This window comes from Mastomys coucha, unplaced genomic scaffold, assembly GCF_008632895.1.
Source record: "Mastomys coucha isolate ucsf_1 unplaced genomic scaffold, UCSF_Mcou_1 pScaffold1, whole genome shotgun sequence".
Classification (NCBI taxonomy): domain Eukaryota; kingdom Metazoa; phylum Chordata; class Mammalia; order Rodentia; family Muridae; genus Mastomys; species Mastomys coucha.
This window is the reverse complement of record NW_022196891.1, coordinates 68,103,984-68,126,417: the sequence shown is the minus strand read 5'-3', so window position 1 is coordinate 68,126,417 and position 22,434 is coordinate 68,103,984. Positions and strand designations below refer to the sequence as shown.

General features: G+C 40.7%; 2 protein-coding genes and 1 pseudogene across 6 annotated transcripts in view; 2 read left to right on the top strand and 1 right to left on the bottom strand.

The window, feature by feature from the left end:
- Dusp12 (dual specificity phosphatase 12) overlaps positions 1 to 12,399 on the top strand; it is a 14,748-nt gene extending 2,349 nt beyond the window's left edge. Inside the window, exons 2-6 of one of the 3 annotated variants that reach the window (XM_031388962.1) lie at positions 4,063 to 4,176; positions 5,051 to 5,169; positions 5,516 to 5,612; positions 5,891 to 6,077; positions 11,749 to 12,399. In XM_031388962.1, the coding sequence (XP_031244822.1) occupies positions 4,063 to 4,176; positions 5,051 to 5,169; positions 5,516 to 5,612; positions 5,891 to 6,077; positions 11,749 to 11,910 (679 nt within the window). In that variant the 3' untranslated portion in view covers positions 11,911 to 12,399. Of the gene's footprint in view, positions 1 to 4,049; positions 4,177 to 5,050; positions 5,170 to 5,515; positions 5,613 to 5,890; positions 6,078 to 11,748 lie in introns of all 3 variants that reach the window. The other 2 variants (XM_031388969.1, XM_031388977.1) reach the window with 2 other exon arrangements.
- On the bottom strand, positions 221 to 1,410 carry LOC116103266 (annotated as a pseudogene).
- A 4,595-nt stretch (positions 12,400 to 16,994) lies between the features above and the next one.
- Atf6 (activating transcription factor 6) overlaps positions 16,995 to 22,434 on the top strand; it is a 159,810-nt gene continuing 154,370 nt past the window's right edge. Inside the window, exons 1-2 of one of the 3 annotated variants that reach the window (XM_031388936.1) lie at positions 16,995 to 17,228; positions 17,740 to 17,964. In XM_031388936.1, coding sequence (XP_031244796.1) covers positions 17,913 to 17,964 — 52 coding nt within the window. In that variant the 5' untranslated portion in view covers positions 16,995 to 17,228; positions 17,740 to 17,912. The remainder of the gene's footprint in view (positions 17,229 to 17,739; positions 17,965 to 22,434) is intronic. The other 2 variants (XM_031388925.1, XM_031388913.1) reach the window with 2 other exon arrangements.

Below are 22,434 nucleotides of genomic sequence, written 5' to 3'. Positions count from 1 at the left end.
ATATATATATACACACCTATATATATGTGTGTGTGTACACATATATATTATAAATCAACTATAACTATTAAATATATTCATGTACATTACATTATATATTCATATAAATATTACTATATGTAGTGTATATTATCAATAGTTATAAATATGTTAAATATGTGTATTATATATTATATAATATAACTTATGATGAAACCATTTTCCACCAAACAATGGTAATTGGTAGCACAGTGGACAGTGCTGTCTGGTTTGTAAGTTCAAATTTGTATATTATTTAAATTTTTAGAAGATTAAGTACTACTTTTGTTAAGACAAAGAAACATATGTTTAGTATCATCTAACATTTTCTTACTATGAAAGTTTCAATAACTCAATTTATCTTTGTACCTCTGTGTAAAATCTGAATGTGGTCTAACTAAAATAACATAACATTTTAGGACAAAGATACAACCTAGCAACCCTGCACTAGAAGCCAAGATGGAAAAGACTTCCATAATAACCATGACCTTCCCCCTGGTGCTATGGTACACAGGGAGGAAGGCGATCCAGACACTGCAGAACACCAGCATGCTGAAAGTCAGGAACTTGGCTTCATTGAATCTGTCAGGAAGGTTCCTAGCCAGGAAAGCCACAGTGAAGCTGCCCAGAGCCAAGGAGCCCAAATATCCCAGAACAAAGTGGAAGGCAATGACTGAGCCTTTGTTGCAAATAATGACAGTTTCCCCAGGTTCAGATTGTATATCTCTGTCAATAAAGGGAGGAGATGTTACCAACCAAATTCCACAGAGAACAAGTTGGATTAGGGTACAAATGGGAATGACCAAGTTAGGTGCCCCTGATGCCAGCATCCCTCTCATCCTTGTCCCTGGAGTAGTGAGCTTGAAAGCCATGACCACAGTTATTGTTTTGGCCAACACTGTAGAAACAGCCACTGTGAGAAATACTCCAAATGTGGTCTGCTGCAGGATACAGGTGGCCTGGTTGGGATGTCCAATGAAGAGCAATGAACAGAGAAAACAGAAGACTAGAGAGATGAGCAGGATGTAGCTGAGAATGTGGTTATTGGCCTTCACAATGGGAATGTCCTTGTACTTGACAAAAGTGACTAGTACTAGAATTGTGATTGCTGAGAAGGACAGGACCATGCAGCCTAGAGCCATCCCCAATGGATCTTCATAAGCCAGAAGTGACAGTTCTTTGGAGGCAGTGGGTTTGTTCTAAGTTGGCATACTTATCATCTGGACACCTCACACACTCTTCCATATCTGCTGGCAAACAACAATAAACTCTTATAAGATATCATAAATATGTAGTTAATAATTATGTATTTGTATTTTTCAGAAGTTATAGCAATAAATAATTTCATATTGAGCATCTATTCCATTTCTTACTGCTCTAGGAACCACTAACTCATGACTGCTCTCTTAACCTATGCTTTTTGATGGAACAAAATACCATCAGAGGGAATGGAACAGACAAATTATGAATTAAACAAAAAAGAAAGAAATATATGATGAATAATATGCATAATCTCAAATCATTAAAATCCTCAAGCCACAAATTCACAACTCACAGACAAGGGTAGTGTGAAGACATAATTATTGATGCCAGTTTATGAAGTACGTTATGTACTTTGTGTTCTTTGAGAGTTGTGTCCTTTGTCTGCATCTACACATAGGCACCAGATCATGCAATTCCTCATACAAATATTTACATAAAGGAATATTTTCATGCTTGAAGCTGTATGCCTCATAGACTTATCCATATCCCTCTCACTGTGGTAAGATCTCTTTCTTCCCAACTACACATTCCAAGCTCTATGGCATGAAAGTTATAGATATTCACATTTATCTCTCATTTCTTAGCCAGGCTGCGGTCTCCCATCTCTTGTTGCATTCTTGAAATCTTCACTTTTGTTCTAATTTTTTGACAGGAAATGTTTAATCCTTTAAGCCATATAAGCTCTTAAAATATATTTCATTAAATAAAAACTATTATGCTGGGCATCTGGGATTTGTCAGGGAGATGGAGGGAAGGTTTGTGAACTGATCATGTTTAGGGAGACATACGTATTTTCTATGTAATGTAAAATCATTAACCATCACATTGTGAAAGACATGCATTCTTGTAGAAGATATTACAAGTTATTCTCTGGGTCTAAAGAAGTAGACATTGTTTAACTGATTAAGTTATGTATCATGGAACTTTTAGGTCTTCAGTTTCCATCTAGGCAATATCATATTTCTAATTTGGAAAGACAAGGCCAGATTGAAATTCAGAAATCTTACTTCTGCGTGCAAGCATGTACCTGTTTCATTGGAAACCTCATTTTCTGGGCACTGATCACAATCAAAGCAGCACTCTGCTGTTTCTTTCTGATATATTTTCCTGAACCCAGCAGTACATGTCACACTACACATGGAGGAGGGAACCTGAGGCAATACATACATATTATATAATGTGTATGTGTGTGTGTGTGTAGTTCATGTGTATATCATATGTATAATGATGCATAGATTTAAATATGGGATAAGAACAGATATGGTTTTATATACATATATATATGTATATATTCCTTTCATAACCAGCATTACTTAACAATTTCATACACGTTATTATTATTACATTGCAATGTACTGAATGTCATACAATATTTACTACATTATATAATATTTTACATGTAACATTCAGGTTGTAACAATTTAAATTTTTTCCTTCTTAAACTAATCAATCCAAAAGGAATGGTTATGTGGCATCAGTTTTTCTCTCATGATTTATAAGTTAAAAAAAAAAGAAAACTGAGTTTTATGGAGAGAGAAGGTAGGGTAAATCAAGAGAGAATTCTTTAATGAATATGAACAAGATAGGCCACAATAAGAAGGGCAGGTAGCAGTAGAGATAACTAGATGGTGTGAGGCAAGCATAAGAAAAGAAGCAAAAGGTACCAAGCAGTGGTATTGCATGCCTTTAATCCCAGCACTTGGGAGGCAGAGGCAGGCGGATTTCTGAGTTCGAGGCCAGCCTGGTCTACAGAGTGAGTTCCAGGACAGCCAGGGCTACACAGAGAAACCCTGTCTCAAAAACCCAAAAACCAAAAAAACAAAAAACAAACAAACAAAAAGAAGATAAACTTTTCATCTGCTGCTAATTTGAAGTAATCGGTATGCTCCGATGTCAGTTGACTCCGATGTCTGTTGTGAACAGTAATCCACCTTCCAGTGGTAGGAGAGGCTAGCGAAGGTTCTCAGGCTGCAGAGTTAGCCCATATCATTTTTGTTTCCTGTTTTGGGAAGTGTTGGGATTAAACCCAGGGTTTCACACGAGCAAGCGCTCCTCCACTAGCTGGACCCTCAGTCCCAAGAGTGTTTTTTTTTTTTTTTTTAATGCTTTGTCTGGGATGAGGGAGAGTGACTGGTAAGTGGGGGAAGGAAGGACTCATGGGATTTGTCTAGGACATGGACAGGGTGTATTGCAGCAAAAATAAAAAGCTAGGAGATCTTAGTAGGTGTTTGAGGGATTCCAGAGTAGTCCTGTTGGGTCTGCCTGAACTGCTTCGTTGGACACTTCCTGTGTGCCATGGTTCTAAAGCTTTACACAAGGACAGAAGGTAGTGATAAGAAGTATGGAATCAGATCTGGAACAACTTGAACTGAAGAGCCAAGGAGCCATGACCACAGTTAAAACCACTTAAGGCAGTTCTTGTTGAATAGTTAATGCAGCCGCATTGTTCAGGATTAAAAAGGAATAAGGAAATAGTTGACTCCTTTTGGGTGTTGACAGTATTTAAGGGGCAGTGGGCTAATTTGAATGGAAATAGAAATGAGCTGGGCACACTGCACCGCTTTGTCTTTTCTTTGTTGATTGATTGAGACAGAGTTCTCTGTGTAGCCCTGGCTGTCCTGAAACTCTCTCTGTAGACCAGGCTGGCCTTGAACTCACAGAGATTCACCTGCCTCTGCCTCCCGAATGCTGGGATTAAAGGCATGCGCCACCACTGTCCGGTGCTGGCGTGGGTTTTAATTGCTGCTATTTGCCATTTTATTTTGAAGGTCTCTTTTTCAGTCACGCAGGAGTCAGTCGCAGTGTTGCTGTGGTGACGGCTTTTATAATGAAGACCGAGCAGCTCACCTTTGAAAAGGCCTATGAAAACCTGCAGACGGTCAGGCCAGAGGCTAAGTGAGTCCTCTGGAGTCCCAGGAATGATTTTTTTCTCTTTCTTTGTGTGTGTGTGTGTGTGTGTATGTGTGTGTGTGTGTGTGTGTGTGTGTGTGTGTGTGTGTGTATGGTATATATGTATGGTATGCGTGTTTGTGTGTGGTATGTGTGGATAGTGTGTATGTTTGTGTATGGTATGTGTGTATGGTGTGTGTTTTGTGTGTATATGGTGTGTGTATATGTATAGTGTGTGTGTATATGTATGGTGTGTGTATATGTATAATATGTGTATATGTATGGTGTGTGTGTGTATATGTACATATGGTATGTGTGTATTTTGTGTGTATATGGTGTGTGTATGCATAGTATGTGTATATGTATGGGGTGTTTGTGTATGGTGTGTGTATGGTATATATGTATGGTGTGTGTTTGTGTATGGTATGCGTATTTGTGTATGGTATATGTGTATTTTGTGTGTATATGATGTGGGTATATGTATAGTGTATGTATATGTATGATGTGTGTTTGTGTATGGTATGTATGGTGTATTTTGTGTGTGTATGGTATGTGTAAATGTATAGTGTGTGTATATATGTATGGTGTATGTATATGGTGTGTGTATGTATGGTATATATGTATGGTGTGTGTTTGTGTATGATATATATGTATGGTATGTGTTTGTGTTTGGTATGTGTGTATGGTTTATTTTGTGGTTTATGGTGTGTGTGTGTGTGTGGGTGAGAGTGTATGTATGCTCATTCATGTGCATGTGTATGGTAGGTGCACTTCTCTGAGGCCAGAGGCAAACTTAGGGTTTTCCTTTTTGGCTGTAAGCACTTCTTTCGTCATGTCCTTATTGAAAGAACCTGAACTTCATACTTGCTTATCATTGCAGGATGAATGAGGGGTTTGAGTGGCAGCTGAAACTGTATGAGGCCATGGGATACGAAGTCGATACCTCCAGTGCCATTTACAAGCAGTACCGTTTACAAAAGGTGACAGAGAAGTATCCAGGTGAGTAAACACTGGGCACTGGTATGACTGGACTCTTCTGAGGTGTCGCTTTCTTGGACACTAAATGCATTCTGTCACTTTCCAAGAATTCCTAGGAGGCAGAGACTGTTGCTTCCTTCTGTTTAGTGGAAAGTCAAGGAGTTTAAAAATGGCTGGGATTGAAATTAGGCACTCCATTTAGAGCAAAGGCTTGCTCATTTTGCTTTCCTACCTCATTTCTCAACATGGAGATTTTTGCTTTTAGTTTCTGAGTTTAGCACGTGTAGCCTCAGTTTGGCATTGGGAGTTTATCTGAAAATCTCGAAGGTTAATCTTGACAGTTGGATGCATTTAAATTATCTTGCAGAACTTCGGAATTTACCTCAAGAACTCTTTGCTGTTGACCCAACTACCATTTCACAAGGATTGCAAGATGACATTCTCTACAAATGTAGAAAGTGCAGGTAAAATATTTTGTATCCTCTGGAAATTTTATCTTTCTTGATAATTGGAAAAAGCACTTCAAGCTTCATTCTTTCTGTAAGAAGAACTTGTTTAATTGAATGTTATGGAAATTTTAGGTCCAAACATGCTTCAGAAAGAATGCAACTTAGGAACTGGATTGTAGGGGCTACTGAAAATTTGAGTAGCATACTCCATGTTGTATTATTTTGACCTGAAAGAAGAACTGTATATTTCATCTGTGCTTTCATTAATGTTTTTGTCTTTGGTGGTTTCACAGGCGATCTTTATTTAGATGTTCTAGTATTTTGGGTCATAGCGAAGGAAGTGGGCCAATGGCCTTTGCTCACAAGAGAACAGCACCCTCTTCAGCACTTACCACAGGGAGTCAGGCTCAGTGTACGTCTTACTTCATTGAACCTGTGCAGTGGATGGAATCTACTTTGCTGGGAGTTATGGACGGACAGGTGAGAACACTGTTTACTTTCTACAGTTTCATTGTGTCATCGGTAGAGCTAGGAATGTGGCTCAGTTGGCAGAGTACTTGCCTAGTGTGCATGAGGCCCTGGATTCTATCTCCAGCCTCATATAAACCAGGCTTCCCTAGCACTCGGGAGGTTGAGGCACGAGGACCAGTCATTAAGGTCACCACAGGCTTGCAGTGAGTTAGAGACTCTCCTGACATTCATGAGACACTATCTCAAGACAACACAACAGACGTATTTGTATTTACTTTTAATGTTTGTATTACATTTTCTTTATTTTGTACATGGTATGTGTGTGTACCTGTGGGGAGGTTTGGGTGCCACACACTCACATGAAAGTCAGATGAGCTTGTGGAAATTGATTTTTCACTGTTTACCATGTGAGTCTTTGGATCAAGCTCAGGTCACCAGGCTTGGCCAGAGGGCCTTGGCGTCTTGTGCTATCTTACTGTCTGGACAGAAACCAAAACAAATCGTCATGTTAACATTTCCTTCCTGAAGATTCTGAGGATTAGACCTTTTTAGTATATGAGCAAGGTTATCAAAAATAAATGATCTCTTTTTAAATTAAACTCAAGGTCTTATCCATGTAAGCATACACTCTACCATGAAACTATGCCCCCAGCACTCAAGTAAAATGTTTTGTTTTTTCAAGACAGAGTTTCTCTGTGTAGCCCTGGCTGTCCTGGAACTCACTCTGTAGACCAAGTTGGCCTCAAACTCAGAAATCTGCCTGCCTTTGCCTCCCAAGTGTTAGATGAAAATGGCTGAATCATACATAAATAAATCTTACCCTCTCCAGACAAAATAGTAACTAATATAAATTAAGTTTCTTCATCAATAGATTGCAAATACATCAGTAGATGGCTGTCTTAATTTAGCCTGTAAAATGAGTGCTCACAGACAACAGAGTAGAGCCATTTTTATAAAATATTCTAAATCATGGATATGTGCCACCACTGCCCAGCAAGTAAAATGTTTTTAAAAATTAGCTGATTCAAATTCATTAGCCACTCATTTGGTGGAAAACCACTCATCCAAGTTAGATTTATTTTAAAACTGTTATTTATGTTTTTCAAATGTAAGACTAACATTTTAAGAATAATTATATATATCACAAAATTAAATAGGGGGCATAAATCAAGGTAAAAATAGGTTTAAAATTTATTTTTCTCATTTAGCTTCATGACACACATTGTCTATTTTTCTGATCTTTGAATTTAATACATTTGCTATTGGAAGCTTTTCATTCCCTATTAAAGAATGGAGCTCAGACGCATATCCTGCAGTACCTCACAATTTGCCTTTTTGCAAACATGATATTAATCTGAGGTATTCTGTAACTTTTTTTTAATGCTGGGGATCTAATCCAGGACACTTGCATGCCCTCTACATTCTCCATGAGCTACAACTCAACCCTGTGTAATAACAATCTTAATGAATTTGAAAGGTTGTATGGGTGTGTAAAAGTTTATACGATATATTTTTTATGAAACCTTTTATATATTATCTCATTTGAGATTATGATTTAGAATATTTTATAAAATAAAATATTTTATTTATTTTATAGATAAAATATCCGTGATTTAGAATATTTTATAAAAATGGCTCTACTCTGTTGTCTGTGAGCACTCATTTTACAGGCTAAATTAAGACAGCCATCTACTGATGTATTTGCAATCTATTGATGAAGAAACTTAATTTACATTAGTTACTATTTTGTCTGGAGAGGGTAAGCTTTATTTATGTATGATTCAGCCATTTTCTAATGCTCAGTAGCTTTTTGTTATAGTTGCAGAGGTTGGTTTTGTTTGGTTTTGGTTTTTGTTTGTAATCATCATGATCAGTGTACCCATGGGAGTCACTCTGAATTTTTGCTGGTGTTTGTTTCACTTTGTTTTTGCTCTGTGGCCTGGGTTGGACTTGAACCCCTCCTTCGTCCTCAGCCTTCTGAGTGGCGGCATTACAAAGAAGCATTACCTAGCCTGGCTCCTGTTCAGTGTTGAGTTTTGAGACAGGATCTCATGTAGCCTAGGCTGGCCTATAACTCCTGGTCTTCCTGGGATCTCATGTAGCCCAGGCTGGCCTCCACCTCCTGGTCCTCCTGCATCTACCTTGCAAGTGCTGGAATTATAAGACTGCACAGCTATGCCTGGCTCCCTCTTCCCATTCCCAGGATTAGGATTTGTCGTCGAGCTTTCAGTCTCAGAGAAATCCAGTTTTGGCTTTTGTGCTTTTGGCTTGCTGCCTTAATTTTAGTCCGTAAAACGAGCGCACACAGACACAGAGAAAAGCCATTGTCGTAAAAGATTCTAAATCGTGGGTGGGTTGTAGTGAACGGTGCATGTCTTTTATCCCAGAATTCAGGAAGCAGAGTCAGGTGGATTTCTGTGAGGTCAAGGTAAGTCTTGTCTACATAGAGAGTTCCAGGCTAGCCAGGGCTACTTACTGAGATATTTCAATACATTAAATAAATATCTAAGTCACATCTGTGTTTGTTTCTTTGTACATAGATTTGTGATTTCCATAGAAGAGATACTTAGAAATGGAACTCCTGGCTTAACAGCTCCATTAAGGCTAACATTCATAAAGCACATACAGAATTTCTTCTCACGAAGAGAACATGTGTACACATTTCTTTTGTCTCTCATCATACTAGATACTATGAAATGTTTGTGGAGTGAAAACAATGTTAATTCTAAGATGCCCCCGACGTCTCATGTTTACTACTGAAGATTAGTATATTTAGCTATTTAGCAGCTGAGAGGCTGTTGCTGTGAAAAACACCACGGCCAAAAACAGTCTGGGAGGAAAGGGTTCAGTTCATGTTTTATGGTTTTCAGGATCCCGGAGGCTGGAACGGAAGCAGAGACCATGGACAAACTCTGCTTTCTTACTGGCTTGTCTTTATGACTTCCTTAGCCTGCTTTCTCATATAAATCAGGGGTGACACCATCCATAGTGGGCTAACCTCCCCCTTCCCCCCCACCCCCCAGCAATCATTAATCAAGAGAATGCCCTGTAACCCTTTGGGCTTTTCTAAGTCTGCCTTGGCTCCTGAAAAATGACAAAGAAGACTTATGTGTTTAAGCCTTGGCCTTAAGCTAACCTTGTTTCCTGATTAGTTTGCAACTTATATCAACTCATTTATATTATTCTATGTGTGCCACGTGGCTGGTTACGACTTCCTCTGAGTTCCGGTGGTGAATCTCTTCACACCTGACTTTCTTAGAACTTTCACCTTCTACTTCCTGCCTTTGTTAATAGGCCCTAGGCTTTTGATCTTATCCAGTCAGAGGATGCCTTAGGCAGGCAAGGAAGGACAGACACATCTTCACACAGTACATATAAACATCATGCCTATGTTGCTCCCACAGGCCAGTCTGATGGACACAATTCTCCAGTCAAGATTTCTTCTTCCCAGGTGACTAGTTTGTGTCAAGGTGACAAAACTGGTTCATCAGCCACTTATAGTTTCTTTTTCTGCCACGGGCCAGCCGATCTGGGCCTCCCTCAACCCACGGGAGAAACGGGGGTCCTAGTCAGGTCGACAAGGCATAATAGGCGAAGAAATGACGGCAGAGACAACACATGAAGTATAAGATCTAAATGTATTTCTTAGAAATGGCATCAGACTTTTACAGTCATTGTAAAAGAGAGATGGTAAATCTGGCAGCTCAATAGTTGAGGTACATCTGAGGCTATCTAAAACATACTGGGTCTAAAGCAGCAGCTATCTCCTCTGAACTGGTGCTGTATCCCCCGGGGCCAAAGCACTCTGGGCCCGGGGGAATGCGGATGCATGAATCTGAGTCCTAGCCCATCTAAGTTCTAGTGCTAGTCCTGCATGTGAGTCCAAGTCCTTCTTCCCCCAGTCCTAATGCTAGACTCAAGTCATGTAGGCAAGTGACCCCCACACCAAGGTCAGCAAGGGTCTGGTAGCTAGGTGTAAAGCAGGAGGAAGAGGGGTGGAGCCGGAGGAAGAGGGGTGGAGCCCTCCCTGTTGAGGTATTCTTATGCTAATTCTCTGGTTCTTGCTGGAGGCAGGCAGAGGGGAATCCCGACCTAATACTTTGAGTTAATGTCCTAGAGGGAAACCCTTCAATTACTCTAATAAGTAAAACATTAAACTAGGATAGTTAGAAACATTGTGTCGGCCAGGAGACAATGCCCAATCTTAACCATTTACAAATCATTTCTTGGGGTAGCTTTATGCCTAATTATGAGGCCGTGTTGATGATTGGAAAGACTAATCTGGAACACGTCTGAGTTAGGGGATACCAGCGACTGTCTGAAATCCAGGAGGCACAGATCTCCTTTTGAAGTCTTATTGCCTCTTATCCTTTATCAGGATTTTATCCCCGATATTTTGGATGTGACTGGAGTAGACAAGTGTGCGTAGCATTTTTCTATTTATTTATTTATTTATTTTGGTTTTTCGAGACAGGGTTTCTCTGCGTAGCCCTGGCTGTCCTGGAACTCACTCTGCAGACCAGGCTGACCTCGAACTCAGAAATCTGCCTGCCTCTGTCTCCCAAGTGCTGGGATTAAAGGCATGCTCCACGACCACTTGGCTATAGTTTCTTTTTCTATAACATTTCTTTTTAGTTTCTTTTCTATATAGTTTCTTTTTATAGCTTTGTTTTTTCTTGATATGTAGGAGCTCTTTGAATATTGTAGATAAGCTTCATCAAATTTTCCCATCTCAAACGTATAGTATATTTTGTCACATTAAAGTTTAAGAAAGTAGAGAAACTGTGTGTGTGTGTGTGTATAAGGGGAGAGGGGTACTATGTAGCCTAGGCTGGCTTTGTATGTGCTATGTAGCTGAGGTTATCCTCCAACTTTTTATGGTCCAACTCTGGTTTTTGTTTTTCCACTTGTGTTTCTGGGTTTTATGTATAGACTTAAATAAAACTTACCTATTTATTTATTTGAGTAAGGAGTACATATGCCCCGGTGCGTGTGTGGAGGTCAGTATAGTTTTGGTCTTTCTACCTTTGCATGAGAGTTCCAGGAATCAAACTCAGGTCAAGGTTTGCTTGGCAGATGCCTTTACACACTCATCCATCTTGCTGGTTCTATGTCCAGACTTTTGTAGCTCACTATTTAAAATAAAATACATGACTTAAAATACATGAAATAAAATAAAATAAAATCCCCAGACTGTGTATACTAAACATACATGGTGATGCCATTATTAACATTAGAGAAAGGGCAGTTGACTTGGTGAATACTTTGGGTTTCTCTCGGACTGGAACATCAGTGTGTCTGACCCATGTGCTACCGACCAACTGCAGGCAGTCACAGACGATGAGACTCTGAATGTGCATCTCCATCCTTTCCCCTGATGCTCTAACTTGGAGTCCTGCTCTAAACTGAATGGAAACCAAGTGTTTGTTACCTGATTGAAAACATTCGTAGCTGCCCTGAGCTTTGCTTTTCCCCGTCAGCCTGGCTCCTGGTCCCCCTCTTCAGGACAGAGTACTTCCTCTGTAATATTGGTAGTTAATGATCAGATAAGTAAGTGTATCTTATATATGTGGGAACATGACAAACTCCTTGACCCATGCCTTAGCTATTTTACACTCTGTATTGTCAAAGACAGTTGCTGAATGTGTATAAAAGTTTGCTTTTTTTTTTTTTTTTTCAGCTTCTTTGCCCAAAATGCAGTGCCAAGTTGGGTTCCTTTAACTGGTATGGTGAACAGTGCTCGTGTGGTCGATGGATAACGCCTGCTTTTCAGATACACAAGAACAGAGTGGATGAAATGAAAACATTGCCGGCGCTGGGATCACAAACAAAGAAACTGTGAACTTAGGGCCCAGCTTGGGAGAGATCCTGTGAAAGGCACTTCTCCATTGTTAATCTTTCATGGTTAGATGTCAAATTTCATTTGGAATGTCCGAAGATAATTACCGACTGTAACAGCTGTGGTTGGTAGCTTATTATGTGATATAATAAGTTACAAGTTTTAAAGCTTCTATGCCGTTTGATCTAGCCCATGCTTTAAGCATGCTAGGCAAGCATTCTACCTCTGAGCTATATCCGCAGATTCTTATGTTTTTAAAAGTTATGCTTTGTTGTATGTAGGTTAGGTGATACTAAAGCCTACAAGGTTAAAATTGTATGTAAAACTTGAAACTGTCAGTATCCAGGATAGTTTTTGGTTTTCAGAAATATAAAGCAAAATTGGTTATATTTTGAAAAGTTATTTCTGTGTTTCATTTAAGAGACATTAGTAAACCTACATATGCTGTTTGGTGACTCCTAGGGAGATGTGAATAAATCTATTCATCCTGCATAGGGCACTGACAGACCAGAGATGGTTCTGCTGAAGTCCCGTCTGGTGAATTGATGACTTTAGGGGTTACCTACAGGAGCACAGCCAACTCAAAGCAGTTGCATTTCCAGAAAGGCAGCATGGGCAACCACTCAGGAAAGCTGCAGTCCTATAGCTTCCTGCTCAGGGGACTACCTTCTCCCAAACCACTCAGGAAAGCTGCAGTCCTATAGCTTCCTGCTCAGTGTGCAGGAAGCTCACTGTAGGGGACTACCTTCTCCCACTCTTCACCACACGTGAGCCTTGTTAATCTCTCTCTTCTTCTTGGGGTGGGACAGTGCAGTGGGGTTGGGGATGAATGAATATAAGTGAATGTGTGTGTGTGTGTGTGTGTGTGTGTGTGTTTGATACAGGGTTTCTCCATGTAGCCCTGGCTGTCCTATAACTCACTGTGTAGACCAGGCTGGCCTGATAAGAGCTCCAACTGCCTCTGCCTTCTGAGAGTGCCAGGATTAAAGGTGTATGCCACTATGTGTGGCCAGATTAGCTTTTTAGTCTTACCTATAGTCATTAGAATTTATTTTACTCATTCACTATTAGAATTAGACTTAATTAGATATTTGAACAATTACATGAAATCAGAATTAGCTAAAACAAGGACAGTCTATGACCTTAAGACATTTTTACTTAAATGACATTCAGCTGGGCAGTGGTGGCGCACAGCTTTAATCCTAACACTGGGGAGACAAAGACAGGCAGATCTCTGGAGTTTGAGGCCAGCATGGTCTACAGAGCAAGTTCTAGGGCAGCCAGGGCTACACAGAGAAACCCTGTCTCAAAAACAAACAAACAAACAAACATGGGAATAATGTTTAAATGATGAGAACAGTAATCCTCTTTAAACATGCCTAGTTGGTCTGGGAAAGGTGTTACTACTGATGATTCTTAAGAAAGACCTCAGGCTGGAGAGATGGCTCGGCTCTTGCTGGAGAGATGGCTCAGCCGTTAAGAGCACTGGCTGCTCTTTCAGAGGTCGTGAGTTCAATTCCCAGCTAATGGTTACATGGTGTCTGATGCCCTCTTCTGGCATTCAGGAGTACATGCAGATAGAGCATTCATACACATAAAATAAATCTTTGAAAGAAAAATCTTAAAAAGGAAAAGAAAGACCTCAGTATATGACCTGAAGCCTCTGGAAACTAGCATATAACAGTATTTCTTTTCTTTTTCTTTTTTTTTTTTTCTTTTTTTTTTTTTTTTTTTTTTTTTTGGTTTTTCGAGACAGGGTTTCTCTGTGTAGCCCTGGCTGTCCCGGAACTCACTCTGTAGACCAGGCTGGCCTTGAACTCAGAAATCCGGCTGCCTCTGCCTCCCAAGTGCTGGGATTAAAGGCATGTGCCACCACTGCCCGGCTACAGTATTTCTTAAGCAAGAAGAAATTCTTTCATTTTCAGTCTTTGATAAAATCTGTTAACCTTTTCCTCCTTCGTGATCTTCTCAAAGCTTTTCAAAACTTGGTTGGTCCGTAAGAGCCCCTCTTGGTAGGTGCAATTCCATGACTCAACTTACCCTTTGTTTGTCCTACACCATAGGATGTAGCAGAGAGTAGCCTATTTCATTTGTAGGTACATTTTCCAGTATGATGTATAATGTACATGGAGAAATGTGTGCACCATTGTAGGCGATAGAGTGAACAAACCAGACAAGTGCCTGCTTTCTGATTCCATACATTCCAGCTGAAAGGGACAATGCCTTTTAGAAAGCTAATTGTATTTAACAGTGCAGAAATGGGTGGGAAACATATCTCTTTAGGTAAGGCTCAGCCAGGGTGGAGGTGCATGCCTACCATTCCAGGACTCTAGGGGTGGGGACAAGAGGCAAAGATCATCCTGAGTCTTGTAGGGAGTTGAGTAGAGGTCAGTCTGGCTACCACAGAATCTCAAACAAAAGCAAGAGAATAGCAAAACAAGGTGTGTTCACACTGCTTCTGGGCCACTGGGCAGCAGGACCTGAGCGTGTCCGCCTTCCTGCTGGGTCAGGTTGGTGCTACCAGGAACCAGCCAAGATTTTGGTTTTCCCCATCACCGTGTTAGGCTTGGTGAGGTTGGTGTAGGTAGCTAACTGGTGGCTGGTCCTGGGTTAAGTGCCCTATGAGAAATGACATCCAACCTCTGGGCCTCTCCAGTCTTTAAAAAAAAAATTCTTTGCCAATTTCATTCATGTATATAATTAATTCTGACCACACATCTCCTCCTTCCCTTCCCACCCTCAAAGTCCCCCTCTCTGGCCCCCCCACCCAGCTTTCATGGTTTTTTGTTTGTTTGTTTGTTTTTTCGAGACAGGGTTTCTCAGTGTATGTAGCCTTGGCTGTCCTGGAACACACTCTGTAGACCAAGCTGACCTTGAACTCAGAAATCCACCTGCCTCTGCCTCCCAAGGGCTGGGATTAAAGGCGTGCACCACCACCACCGCCTGGCTGATTTTATTCTTTTTTTTTTTTTTTGGTTTTTTGAGACAGGGTTTCTCTGTGTAGCCCTGGCTGTCCTGGAACTCACTTTTATTTTTAATTTTTATGAGTGTATGTATACACTTGTTTTGAGTTTATGTGCAGGATCCCTTGGAGCAGGAGAGTGTCCTGTTCCCTGGAACTAGAGTTACAGATGGTTGTGAGTTGTCATGTGGGGGCTGGGAACTGAACCCAGGTCCTCTGCAAGAGCAGCAAGTACTCTTAACCGCTAGACCATCTCTGGTTCCTAGATATTCATTTTTAAGACTGAAAATTGAATGTGGAACAGGCAGGTATTAAGCAACTTTGTTACATATAGTATTTTCAAAATAAAAGCCATTGTTTAGAGATGTTTAATGAAATATACATGTTTGAGATTTACTTCAAGACATTCCTGGGAAAAAATGCAAAAGGTACTGGGGGTGGGGTGGGGAGAATAGACAGGACAGGAACGACAAATGGCTGAGGCTGGGGTGGTAGTAACATGGCCATTTACCATATTTGCCTCTTATATTTTTAAAAATAAATGCTAAAGTGTTACTATTTGCACAATGTAAGGCTTTTAAACGGGAAATTCTAAGAAGCACACAGACCAAGCATAACAGTAATGGAAGGCAGCAAGGGTTTTGGGCACAAGAGTGTGGTTCAGAAGTCAATAGTGTCACCATATCCAAGATACCACACAACAGAGAAAGAATGGAAACCGAACTATAAACTAGGAAGAGGAAATCCTTAATGACCTCAGGATAGGCAAGGGCTTCTTAAAATACAAGTGTAACAAAGTATAACCCATAACAAAAGGTTGACAAGTTCACTACACTTGAGAGCTAGAGAGCAAAACCCCTATAAATAAAGACAGCTGCTAAGCTAGGAGAAGATATTCGCAACATATAGATCAGTAAAAATGAATTAAGTAGGCTATTTGAAGTTCTGCACATCACTAGGAGAAAGGGAACTGAGTAAACACTTTATAAAAAGAGCGGATATGGTTCACAACAGGGTACAGTCTAATGAACATGAAGGAATACAGCATTCCTGGACTGCCAGAGAAATGTGAACTATAGTCACACCCATCCATAGTGACACAAGTTGTAAAAGTCTGATCATATCTAGTCTTGACATGTATGTGAGTGAGGACGTAAACTGCTGATTTTGCAAGTGACCCAGCAAACTTGTGAGAGGCACACTTGCAGGGAATATATTTTATGTACTGGTAAACAATTCAAAGACCCAGATGTCCATCTCAGATAAACAACTAGGATTATATGAATTCAGGGACATGTAGCATTTAATAGCATTTAATTGCTACTAAAACCCCGAGAGAGCTTCAAAGAGTAATGCCTAGTGACAATAATTTGGAGAATATTTCTGTGTTATATATTTATGTGAATTAAAAAAAAAATCCCCTGACACTCAACATATGTATTTACAAATATGTTTAAACATGGTAAAAGTAAATATTAAAATGGAATAATTTTTTTTTCATAAAATCAATAGTAGGAATTGTCTATTTGGACAGAGGGAAATCAAATTGGCTGGGTAGTGGTATAGTAAGGAGACAGTTCAACTTACCTGCAACTGAAAATTTCTTATACTTTGAGAAAAACTTATACTTAGTGAAAAATGTTAATCTTTGTTTACTTTTGATGATATGTATTCAAACGGCTTTTTATCACAATTATCCAAACTTTTTTGAATAAGAGAACTTGATAAAAAATAAATTTTATAAAAACTTAAAACTGAAAGGTTGAAGCTCCATAATGAAAATGTTATACATTTCACCGTAAATAAAAAATTATCATTCCAACGATGGGAGGAGGGGGACCTCAGAATCGTGTCTGTGCGTGTACGTATGCATGGGTGCATGTGTGTATGCATGCGTGTATGCTTGTATGCATGCATGTGTGTGCGCGCGCGTCGGCGCATTGCACGTGTATATGCGGGTGCGGTCCCAGCCGGACTTCGTGAATTCTGATCTGGCTTTGCTCCCAGCTTTGCAGCATTCCGCAATCGGTAGTAACCTCAGCCACGAGGAGCTCGGAGGATTCTGGGAAGCATTTCTGTTTGTTTGTAACCATGGGAAAAGTTCCTCTCGGTCCTAGAGGGATCCGCGTTCATTCACCGTTTCGTTTTAAAGGTCGTCCCTGGCCGCTGAAATCGAGTAAAACCGAAAAGTAAACAACGCTAAGTACGTTCTCGAAAGCGTTGTTTCAAATTGTCCACATTTTCCAGTTGGGATCCGTGCTGCATATGACTTTTTTTCTCTAAAAATATTTAGAACCTTGAATTTTAGTAATAAAAGATTGACAACTCATTGCGAGTTTTAGAAACTCTTCTTTTGGAGGTAAGTGTGGACATGGAGGGTTTATCTTATATATTTTCTTTGTTTAAATTTGTCTGAAGGTCGGTTTTCTGCAAATGATGATTTGTGAGAAAGTTTACCTCGGATTCTGTCCCAGTACAGAAGCGGTTCTAACACATGTCGGACATTCCTTGTATTTTTCTTTATTTACCATGTACATGGAATTTTTTTTTTTTTTACAGCGATCGAAAAATATTTATACATACAGAATCAGGCTGTCAATTTCTAATTTCGTTCTGAGATGTCTATATCGTAGTATTAAACACAAAGAACAAACCACTATGATCAGGAGACTTTTCATTTTTATTAGCATCAGCGAATTTTAACGAAGCGGTTAAATCTGGGTGCTCTCCGCCCAATTTAAAAAAAAGAGAGAGAAACAAACAAGAACAACCACAAAACCCCACAGCGGGACAGAAAGTGCTGAAATCCTCCTAGGGAAATATTTACTCACGAGTCTATTGAGCTTGCTTATCTGCTGACGTCTCCTTAGCTTTTGCTCCAAGGTCCCGTGCGCAGTAAGATAGTTTGCCTCCGCCCGGCCACCGTCCGTCAGCGTTCTGCCTTATTTTGTCCTCCGGCCGCCGCCGTTTCGGATTACTCACCGATCCGAGTTGTGAGGGAGAGGTGTCTGTTTCGGGGAAGCCGGCTTCTGTTGCCGGCGCCATGGAGTCGCCTTTTAGTCCGGTTCTTCCTCATGGACCAGATGAAGACTGGGGTGAGTGGATCTGCGAATGTACCCGAGCTAGGTCGGGCCGCGTCTGCGGGGTTTGCTTTTTTCCTCCTAATTTCCGCCCGGTGGCGGTGACAGGTGTGGACGAACCGTGTCAAGGGAGCGAGGCCACGGGTCGCGGGGTCGTGGAAGAGACTGGCAGAGCCGCTGGGCTTCTGTCCTGGCCGCAGCGATAGTGAAATGATGTTCTGATGGAAGTTGCTGTAGTTTCTCAGCGTGTGTTCCTGGTGGAAATTCCAGGTGATCTTGAGGGACCAGAACTTAGCAGGATGACTGTACCAGGATGACTGTAGCAGGATGCCCCCAAAGGCTCCAAGCTATTTTCTCAGACTGTGGGCGTGTGGGTCGGGGGCAGAGTGTGTGTGTGTGTGTGTGTGTGTGTGTGTGTGTGTGTGTGTGGTGTATGTGTACTGCACGTGTATGAGGTGTGTTGAGAAAACGTGGTTGAAATACAGAAGAAAATCCTTGCTTCCTAGCTCTAACTATTGGTTTAAGACATAGATCCAAATTGGCAAAGAAGAAATTCTCCCAAGCACCTGACCTCGTGTCCCTGATCACTAGATCTAACACAAACTGATGTAATCCTGACTGCTGTCCAAACACAGCTCTGAAATCTCTTGTTAAGTCTATTTTTGGTGTTCAGGAAGGATGGAATAGAGAATGACAAGGGACAAACTTTGGCATCTAAATCCTTAGAGAAAGCTGATATTCCCCTCTTGATTACAAGACAGAATGTTAACAGGATTATGTATGTTAATATATGAATGGAGTTCTGTAGGTGCCTCAGTGGATCCTGTCGTGAGACTACACTGTCCTTCAGCTTTGGGGACATTTTCTTCCTTGGCCCCGCATTCCACTAGAACATGAGAGGACTCTCAACCAGGAAGTATTGAGCATCCTAGTTTAATTTAACAGTGGCAGATGTTCTCTACAATTACAATTCTTGGGCAGGTTTCAACAACTTTCTGGGAAAAAAAAACTTTAAATGTCCATTCTGGAGTGCATTTTCCAAGCTAAATACTTTTGTTATAGTAACAGCAGCCACTTGTTTGGGACTCTATTTTTGTCAGCTATTCTGCCAAACCCACTACCCGAGTTATTTATGTTATGTTTATAACAGTCCAATGAGGTCCTGCCATTCTCTAGATGTTGAAACCGAGGTTCACAGAAGTCTGTTCTCTAAGTCTTAGACTAGTACGTGATAAAGTAGTATCAGAACCAGGCTTATCTAACTTTGAAGTCTGTGCCTCAGATTTTTCTACTCTGTAACGCTTTCCTAGTTTTTTTTTTCAAAAGGCTAAATTCTTCCTAATGCTTCTGTTCTTAACAAGTCTACTTCATTAGTTTTCTCAACCATTTGACCATTATGTTTGTGGTAGGCACTTACTGATGGTATTATTTTGTCCTAGATTCTGATTCTCAGCTGCATTTTCCTAACTCCTAATCTTGATTCTTCAACAACATTCAGTTCTTTGTAGTCAGCTGACTGACTCCTTTCTCAGGTATCCTGCCCTGTCCCCTCTTGAGTATGTCCTTTCCCCAATGGTTTTTAGGCTTCTCTTTTCAGACTGTTAACAATTGTCTCATGGCTCAATACTTTTATCCCTCAGGTGTTCAGTAGGTAGGATAGATTTTGCAGGCGTTATAGTTGAACACTACTGTCTACTAGGGTTTCTCAATAAAAGAATGGGTTTTTTTTTGGGTAGTTGCTGTTTTGGATATTTGGTTATTTTACTGATGTATTTAAAAAGTGATTTTTAACGGCTGTCCTGTTAGATTTTAAAAATTGGATTTTATAATTAGTATTTCTTATGAAGAACAACTTGTACAATTTGAAGGAAGTTATCTCAGCACAGATATGGTGGGACGTACTTCTACTTATTCATTCTCTAAATGTGATTAATGGCACTTAGAGCTGACATCTGCAAATGGTTTTTGAGAAGGTTCAGATAGCAGCTAGTTTAGACATCACTGTCCTGTGTTTTCTGTCGAAGCTGCTCTGCCACAGGGAAGCAGCAGCCATAGCAGAAGGTATAGGTGGGCAAGGATGGCTGTGTGCCCATAAAGGTTTCTGGAGACTGGCATTTGGGCTTCACATAGGTGCATTTTGTTATTTCTTTTACTTATTTTTCACTTAGGATCTTTTAAAGGCAATTGTGTAGCCCAGGCTGGCCTCAAGTTTCTGATATCCCTCCTTAAGCCTCTGAATGCTGGGATTATAAGCATACAGTACCATACCTTGAAGTGTTTTGAGACAAGGTCTTGCTATGTAGCGTAGGGTGGCTTACAGCTTTCATAAGTTTCCTGCCTCTGGCTCCCCAACTATATTTAATGTTATCACTTAATAATCCTTTTACAAGTACTGCTTTAGGGGGCTGGTGAGATGGCTCAGCAGGTAAGAGCACTGACTATCCTGAGTTCAAATCCCAGCAATCACATGGTGGTTCACAACCATCTGTAGTGAGATCTGATGCCCTCTTCTGGTGCGTCTGAAGACAGCTACAGTGTACTTACATATAACGATAAATAAATAAATCTTTCTAAAAAAAAATAAAAGTACTGCTTTAGAATTTTAGAGTAATTGTACAGATGGTGCATGCAGTTCCATGAACTTCTCTTCTCTGTACTGTTCCCTCTACTGGTGACATCCTAGGTTACTATGCTGGTTAGGTTTTTTTGTTTGTTTTTAATTTGACCCAAGCTAGAAACATCAGGAAAGAGGGAACCTCTAGTGAGAAAATTCCTCCATCAGACTGTCACGTAGGCAAGTCTACGGGTCATTCTGTTGATTAATGGTGGATGTGAGAGGGCCCAGCCCACTGTGGGTGGTGGCAACCCTGGGTAGCTGGTTCTAGGGTGTATCAGAAAGCAGGTTGAACAAGCCATGAGGAGCAGCATTCTGACATGGCTTCTGCTTCAGTTCCTGTTTCTAGGTCTCTGCCCAGGCTCTCCTTCCCGTAGACACTGTTAGCACATGTAAGCCAAGTAAACCCTTTCCTCCCCAAGTTACTTTTGGGCATGGTGTTTTATTACAGCAAGGGCAGGCAAATAAAGCAATTAGTATTGTACTGTTAAGATGGATGAGCTAGCCGGGCAGTGGTGGCGCACGCCTTTAATCCCAGCACTTGGGAGGCAGAGGCAGGCGGATTTCTGAATTCGAGGCCAGCCTGGTCTACAGAGTGAGTTCCAGGACAGCCAGGGCTACACAGAGAAACCCTGTCTCGAAAAACCAAAAAAGAAAAAGAAAAAAAAAGATGGATGAACTAATGCTGATCAGCTTTTTCTTTTATCGTCTTTCCTTTTTTTCTTTTTTCTTTTTCTTTTCTTTTCTTTTCTTTTTGACATAGGGTCTTCTTATGCAGTCTAACTTGGCTTGGAATATTTGATGTAAACAGACTTGCCTTGAATTCTTAATGCTCTTGTCTCAGCTTCCTAAATACTAGAATTAAAGGCATGAGCCACCACACCAGGCTTGATACATTTGTGTTAAGTAAAGGTTGAGCCTTAATATAGGGGTTTTGTCAAATGTCATATGAGTCCATCATTACATCATTACATCATTAGTGTTGTGTAGAGCAGTGTGAGTGTCTCTCTCCTAAACATTCCCTGAGCTCCACCTGCTCATCCCATACCCCAGAGCAGATCTTCTCACTGTCTCCACCATTTTGCTTTTGTTGTATAATTGGAATCGAGTAGTATAACCTTTTCAAACTGGCTTCTTTACTTAGTAGAATGCATTTAAAGTTTCTGTGGCTGTGGCTTGATGACTCACTCCTCCCCCCCCCCCCCCCCCCCCCCCCCCCCCCCCCCCCCCGGCACAGAGTAGTGCTAAATATAAGGGTTTTGACAAATGTATACTGAGAGGGATCTGTCATTCCAGTAGTCTACAAAGTGTGGAGGATGCTAGCTAGCATGCTCAGGTTTGGACGTTAGCCCTCTTCTTCGCTTGTAGCTGACTGGCTTCTAGCTGTGCCCTCCCATGGTATTGAGGGGAGTTACCCTCTTCCCACAGCATCATTTATTCTTACTAATCTCCTCAAGACTCTGTCAGACATGGCCATATTGGGAATCAGGGTTTCAATATGACTTTTGGGTGGACATAATTCAGTTTATGTTTATATATTTGTTTATCTGTTCATATATGTTTGTGTATATGTATGTATATATGTAATTTGTATATCTGTTTACATGTTGCTATCTCGGTGCTTCCAGTTTTTAGCAGTTATACGTGTAGCTGCTCTAAACATCTGTATGCAGGTTTTTGTGTTGGTGTAAACTTTCCTATCATTTGGTCTGATCCCAAGGTGCACAATTACTGGGTCATATTCTAAGAGTATGTTTGGTTTGTAGTACACTGCCAGACTTGCACTGTTCTGTGTCTCCATCAGCAGTGGGTGGGTGTTTCTGCAGTGGGTGGGTGTTTCTGCAGTGGGTGGGTGTTTCTGCAGTGGGTGG